At 38.9% G+C, this 7,696-nt stretch overlaps 1 protein-coding gene across 1 annotated transcript in view; it reads right to left on the reverse strand.

Moving 5' to 3' along the window:
* Positions 1–6: 6 nt before the first annotated feature.
* The window catches only part of LOC109913500 (ankyrin repeat and SAM domain-containing protein 6), a 51,554-nt gene continuing 43,864 nt past the window's right edge, over positions 7–7,696 (reverse strand). Inside the window, exons 13-15 of the mRNA XM_048613256.1 lie at positions 6,223–6,339; positions 2,558–2,651; positions 7–246 (exon numbers count right to left, since the gene is read on the reverse strand). Coding sequence (XP_048469213.1) covers positions 200–246; positions 2,558–2,651; positions 6,223–6,339 — 258 coding nt within the window. The 3' untranslated portion in view covers positions 7–199. The remainder of the gene's footprint in view (positions 247–2,557; positions 2,652–6,222; positions 6,340–7,696) is intronic.

Below are 7,696 nucleotides of genomic sequence, written 5' to 3' on the forward strand. Positions count from 1 at the left end.
GTCCAGTATGATCAGACAGCTGTTATGAGATTTTTTCATAAGTCCTTGGTGTGAAGTGGTAATTTTTAAGGCTTACATATCATCTGCAACCACAGTCATTGCTGCAGTGAATGTGCACCAAAATGCTGAGATTTAAAATTAGTTTACGCATGCTTTTGCAGAAAATCATCCTTCTCCCAACAGTCCATCCAATTAAAGGTCATCTCTTATCGGATGTTACAACTGGTCTAACCCACGCAGGAGGAGCTGTGGAAATTAAATGTATTTTAGTTGACTGCATTAAATTCCATACAAATCACCAATAACATTAACTAATATTGGAAACTTATTAGACTAGACAATTCAAAAGTCCATAGAAGCAATCTAGGTTGCCATCCCAATCAGCACAGGTAGTATTGGTCATTGTGACAAAAAAAAGTAATCCAATGGTACAGCTCTAGGATGCTGCCTCTATAGTATCTTCGTGTGTGCCACAAATCTCAATGTTTATCCAAATTTCATTTTGCAGGGAGTTATTTGTAGGGTGAAGTGAGCTGTATGCTATTATGACCAGATACTGGCTAAGATTCCCAATTTATTATGGGACCAATGTGTTTGAAGTTTCATTGACACCTTTAGGTGCTACATCACAATGGTCCTAATTTTTTTTTTGCACCTGCAGTTATTCACTCTTAATTCCAGACTGTTTAAGAGTTAAAGATGTTCACAGTACTTCAGGGTTCCAATTCATCATAACACATAATCAGCACAGAGGTGGAAACTGGAATACAGTCAGAATCTGGTAAATACTTGGAGAAATCTGCCGGGCCAGTGGAGTAGAGTACGCTTTCAAAAAATTGAATGCATTTCCTCCTTGTGTTCTGAATCTTTAACAATGTTCCCATCTCAACTCTAAGGTTTGGAAACAAAAAAATGGTGACTAGCTTTTTATTTATGTCTCTGAAGGATTGTAGGATTCTATACTAAAGGTATGGTTTTAATGCAAATTGTTTTATTAAATGAGTCACACTGAAGGTGTTTTCAGTCAGCCAACTAAATGCTGTATTACAAGAATATTCTACCACACTCTGTATTTATCAGTGTATTAGTTGATAACAAGGGTGGCTACATAAGTAGTGATCATCAAAATCAACTAAATTTTGAGAATTGTAAACAGCATTGGAGCAGCAGAACACATTTCTTAACCAGCAACTGTTCCAGTCAGCTCTCCTATAGTGAGCTAATATTCGATTGTAGCAATGCCTCTCACTTATTGAATTATGTTTAAATAGCAATTCTTTCTAGTGTACTTCATTTTTACCTTGAATTAATATCTGTACATGTTACATTAAGTGAAATAGCAATTAATTTCTCAATCTATGCTGTAGGGGCATTGGGTTGGTGCCCCACCATTAGGGTAGTGGACTAGATAAATTAAGAAAAGCCCTACAAATGAAAGGTATCCACAACTTGGTTCTATTTGATGATATACCAGTAAAATGTGTTTCCTGTTCAAAACCAATTTAAAATCAAAACCAGGTTTTCAAACAAAAATAAAGTTGAGATTTAACAGTTGCTCTCTGTTTACTGTAATGCTGCAATTGTTTGACAATGCCAGGAATCTACAGCACCCTAAAAGAGAAACATGTCACATTGCATTCCACAGAGGAACAGTTAAGCGTGTTTGCTAAGACTTGAGTGGAGGATATTAGTACCTTTTTAAACTTATGATTTACTTTGAATTAACTGAACTACTATTGGATGTTTTTCCTGTAGTGTATCACCATGTCATGAAGCTATTCTAGAAGAGAAGTAAAACTGCTTGCAGTATTGTCAAGTGTAGTGGGAGATCAGGCAAATGTAAAGGACAGAGGTACAATGTCTGAATAGAGGGAACCATTAAATAACACCAGCTAACGGGGAAGCCAGGAAGGGAAGTTCAGTGGTCAGCAGTTTAATAGGATCAAATTGAGGGAGCAGAAGGCAGACCTCTTAGGACAAGACAAGTTCAGAGTGGACATAAGAGACAGGATGACGCCTGCTGAAGACTAGAACAGAAAGGGATTTCAGGGAAGTGGCAGAGAAAGTTGATCAAATGTCTCACATCTGAGACAAAGAAATCAATGAGATTCTAAATTTGCTAGAATAGAATGGTTTCACAAGATAGTTTACAGCAGGAAAAGATGCCAGGGGTTAGCTGTGACTTTAGAAAATCAAGCAATTTTGCTACACGAGATTACCTATGTACTTTAGGTGGTTCTGGCTGCATCCAGCTGCCTACTATATTCTATCAAGACTGCTGAAGCAATGAAAAAGTTATAAATATTTCAACACGCCACAAACAATGTTGTTTATGTCACTTTTTCATTTAGGTAGACAAAGTTCAACTAAAGCAGAAATGCAGAAGATTTTCAGGTAGATGATAATAAGGGTCATGACAAATCAGGACCCTAGCCAAGATTAGACAACATGCATTTTGAAAACTTGAGCTCGTGAATCCATAATATTATGAATTTCTGTGGACTTGAGGCATCACCTGTAATTAACTCAAAGCTCACTATTCAGAATGAAAACTTACATTGCAAAAAATTCTGACGAGAATTGCTTGCACTACTTCCAAAAGATGAATGGAAGTTATGAATAGTTTCCTGTAGAATCTGCCTCTCACGTCCCTGTATTTAAAAGAAAACTCCACATTTAGCTGAGAAAAGCAGTATTATATCTGTTACATCACTGTTTACAAGGCAAAGAATGAAAGCCTGTACAAGCAGGTGGCTTAAAGAACAAAATGGATAAGTGGTACCATTGGCAATACTGTCAGAAATTCACTAATATAGGGATTATTAATACAGGTTACCATTTACTATGATACATTTCCGTTGGATCTAGGTCAAGGTGAAATTCCATGGATTGAGTAGAGTACTTTCTTCCTTTACCATGTAAATAATCAGCTTACACTATATAAACATTGGTCCAACCATGAAGTACTATATCAGCCTACAAACACTAGCACAAGCCTGCAATCAGTCACTAAAAACAAAAAGGCAACTAAAATTAAAGGATCACATTCAAATTCACAATATTTCAGAGAGATGTTAGCATTAGCAATGACAAATTTAGAGAAGATACTAGACCCAGAGTTGCAGCTTGTGCACGTCAATTCTCAATTTGGCTGCTGGGAACACATCCTGAAAGAAAGTTTAAAAAGACAGCTGGCAACTCTGATAAAGGGTACCCCTCTACATAGGCCAACAGCATAGAGAAAATAGTTTTAATTTTCTTCACTTAATTAAAAGTGATACTAATAGTTATTTTAAAAAAACCTAACTTCTGGAATATTAGAATGTAGTCACTGAAGTACAAATACAAGTAAGCTCTTTAATTCTTTCATTATGATGGTCGGTTTAAATATACAGCTCCACTACATAGCTGTATTAGAACGTCAAATGTCCCACCACGCTTAATCACATCATGAGGTCACTATCAGATAAGGATGTCACTCTGCTCGATATTCCTCACTTGTCCACAGCCCTTGACATGGTTGGCCACAGCACCAGCCTAGTGTTTCTCCATGTCCAAAGGGGAGGAATTACATTCATACTGACCAACTCTCATCTCTGTAATCAGTCACAGTACCACCTACAATGGTTTCTTTTCCTGATCCGTTACCTCTAATGTGCCTAAGAATCTATCTTCAACTCTCTCGTTTCCCATGTGCATGCTGCCCCTCAGTAGCATCATCTGAAAACATTTAGGTTTCCCTTTCCATCAGCTCTCTCTACTCTTCCAGAATCACTACAGTATCAGATATCCAGGATTGGCTCTTTCAATTCACAATTCATTGAAAATAAACTAGACTGGCAATATTTTACCCAGAGATAGAAATTCCAATTACATATCACCACCATCACTAAGATTGCTCATTTTCACCTGCATATTAGCTTCTCTGTATCAACCCATCCTGCCCACGATCAGTGAGGGACCACATTTTTCCTTTTTAAACTATAAAGTGGAATGGAAGTTAGACACTGCCAAACACCAAAAAAAGAAGTTTCACAACATCAAAATCAAATAGGATTGTGTAGAATGTTTGCAGCTGTATATGACTGTATTACTTTTGGAGCACAGAGGCTGAACATTGAGACGCAGCAGTCAAAGAATTACACTTTTCTATTGGATCCAGCTGCAATTTGATACAGATATTTGACAGCGGTGCAGTCAGAAATATCAAATTCTTCCACTGCCTCAACTCTCCCTATCTGCAACTCGTTCATACCACTGGCAAACTAAAATGTCTGCAATCTTTTAATTCTAGCCTTGAACATCCCAGATTTTAATTGCTACAGTTCTTGTGGCTGTGGCTGTGGCTGTGCCTTCAGTTGCCTAGGTATTAAGTTCTGAAATTCCTGCTCTAAGCCTCTTTTCCTTCCTCTGTAGTCCTCCTCATGTCTCACATTTAATAAGTCTTTGCCCAAGTGGCTCAGTGGTTAGCAGTGCTGTCTCACAGCGCCAGGGACCTGGGTTCAATTCCAGCCTCCGGCAACTGTCTGTGTGGAGTTGGTACATTCTCCCCATTTCCGCGTGGATTTCCTCTGGGTGCTCTGGTTTCCTCCCACAATCCAAAGATTGGGCAATTTAGGTGGATTAGCCATGCTAAATTGCCCATAGTATCCAGGCTAGATGGATTAACCGTGGGAAATGCAGGATTACAGGGAAAGGGTACTGAGGAGGATCTCGAGTGGGATGCTCTTCGGAGGGCCAGTGTGGACTTGATGGGCCAAATAGTCTGCTTCCACACTGTAGAGAATCTATGAATTCTGTGTGGGTCTGTGGAATGTTTGCTTTATAACACTTTAATGAACATCTTTGAGAGGTCTTACTACATTAAAAACAGTATTTAAATACCAATTGTTGTGAATGTCAGAGGTTTAGTGGAACGAATAAAAGGGAACAAAAAACTGATAATGCACCATCTGATCCTTTGCAATGCCAATCATAGGTTAACAATCAAAGTGTCATTATTTCACAACCAAAGGGTCTGGAGAGAAAGAATTTCTTTTCAACGTTTGTGTCATATTCAAGATCTCCCATCAAAGACAGGATGCTTTAAGAATGCACAAAAAGTTTCTGGACACATGAAATGGGTAAAGAGGAATCTGTTTGAATAGGTAGTAGCTTCGTCATGGCTATAACTCACATGATAGTTGAAAATACATTAATCATGGAAACCAAGCTTTTCACCCTTGGTTTGATTATAACAGCGTGACAACTAAGTCAAAATGGACTATCAATATTCAATTCTGTCATCTGATTCTAATACCAGTGTCCTTCTAGAACTAAAAATACTTCTAAAAGGACAGCAGCACAGAGACAAGGAAACACAAAGAACTGCGGTACACTCGATCTCAAAAGTCAGCACCCAGTGAAAAAGCCACTTGGAGAAATCACCATTCACCGAGAAATCAAAGGTTATCCAAAATCCCTGCCACTGCTAGAGAAACAGGACAACAGTTAATCTGGTGGTTCTCAAGCTTCATGCTTACAACTCAAGGGCTTCAAAATAGTAACATGCAACTGTGTGTGCATCCCTATTCATCTTTGCAACCTTATAATCTGCGTTGAGCATTTAGGTCAGGCGTGTTATTTTTTCCTTGGGATTAATAGATAAAAAAATGAAACCTTTTCTTTGTTCAAAACCTTGGAATTGGTTCTCTTCATTTTTGATATCGTTAACTGGATTTAATTGAAGCCTGATGGTTATGTGCTAAAAAAGAAATGAAATTACTTATTGTGACTGACTGAGAGGGCGTTCAAAAAGAGGGAAGCCTATCACTCCTCCCCTCCTGGTTGTAACAACAATTATCATGCTATCAGAGTCTTGTAAAGAATTTTAATTTGGACAATACACTTGAGAGAAGACTACAATGAAGCATTTACATGAGTTTAATTTAAATTTCCTTGCACTGTGTTAATGGCACATTACTGTTTGGACTATTTCTTGAATAACTCTCAGTCCAAAGATGTGCAGGCTAGGTGGATTGGCCATGCTAAATTGCCCATAGTGTTCAGGGATGTGGAGATTAGGTGGGTTATAAGAGGATGGCTCGGTGTGGACTTGTTGGGCCGAAAGGCCTGTTTCCACACTGTAGGGATTCTATAAAAAAAAATTTGAGAAACAAACTAATCAAATTTTAGTGACCAGAATTCTTTTCACCAGTATACTAAAGTTATTTCTATCCATACCTTTCCAGCATTCAACTCTGAGATTGCAGCCAAGATCTGTTGCCTTGAACCATCCGTCTTTACACCCAACTCCTTCAAATCACCATCAGTTAGTGTTAGGAATGCTTCCATATCCACCTGTAAGGACAAGAGTGAGCTCTTATCTTTGGATGCTTGACCAGACATATATTCTAGCATAACTTTGTTCTTCTAATTAGCACCTTCCATACAGAAATTCTGCTGGAAATGAACATAACCTATTAAGATATTTGGTACTGAACATCCCATTTAAAAACACTGCTGCTAAATAGCATGCTCTGCCTTGGGCAGTCAGTTTATTTTTGGAGCAAGGTATCTCAGTTTGTATTTCGTAAGGTTTCAGTGATGGGCTGGAGAAAGGGGAAGGAAATGATGGTGAAAATGCTCATAGGAAGAATGAAGAAAGGTTTCTTTCTTTTGCACATAGTTTCATATTTGGATACAAAGCCACAGGAGGAAGGAGTGGTGGTCCTTGCAGGGAAATATATGTAGCTAATACACTTCCAATCCAGGCAACATCCTGGTAAACTTCTTTTGCACCCTCTCCAAAGCCTCCATATCCTTCCTTTAGTTGTTGCAGTTGTACAGGGCCTTGGTGAGACCACACCTAGAATACTGAGGAAGGATGCTCTTGCACTCAAGGGAGTACAGCGAAGGTTCACCAGACTGATTCCGGGGATAGAGTGTCTGACGTACGAGGAGAGATTGATCAGGTTGGGATTGATCTTGCTGAGTTTAGACAAATGAAGAGGGGATGGAATCTCACAGAGACTTATAAAATTCTAACGGGACTGGACAGGGTAGATGCAGGTAGGATGTTCCCAACGGTGGGTGTGTCCAGAACCAGGGGTCACAGTATGAGGTTTCGGGGTAGATGATTTAGGATGGAGATGAGGGGTCATTTCTTCACCCAAAACAGTGGTGAGCCCGTGGAATTCATTACCACAGGAAGGAGTTGATGCCAAAACATTGAATTTATTCAACAGGCAACTAGATATAGCACTTGGGGGGAACGAATGGGATCACAGGTTATGGGAAGAAAGCAGGATTAGGCTATTGAGTTGGACAATCAGCCATGATCGTGAAGAATGGCGGAGCAGGCTCAAAGGGCCGAATGACCTCCTCCTGCTCCTATCTTCTATGATTCTATGTAATGCCTTTGTGTTTCCATCCAGCAACAAAGAATAAATACACAATGCTACATGCCCAGGTTTTACTTAGAAATAGGGTTTATGACTTTAAAAAATAAAATTATTAATCTGTGCATTTTATACCATCCACCTAATGTCAGATTCCTAAAGGGATCCTTACATGTAAACTTCATTTTAACTTGGATCTCAGAAGTTGTGCGGAAGAGAAAGGAGGATGAAAAGATAATTACAACTGCTTGGGTCAAAATTGGTTACAATCTCTGGCAGCAAATCACAATGTCATCCAAGTACTACATGATCAGTAC

This window comes from Rhincodon typus, chromosome 2 (assembly GCF_021869965.1).
Source record: "Rhincodon typus isolate 14 chromosome 2, sRhiTyp1.1, whole genome shotgun sequence".
Lineage (NCBI taxonomy): Eukaryota > Metazoa > Chordata > Chondrichthyes > Orectolobiformes > Rhincodontidae > Rhincodon > Rhincodon typus.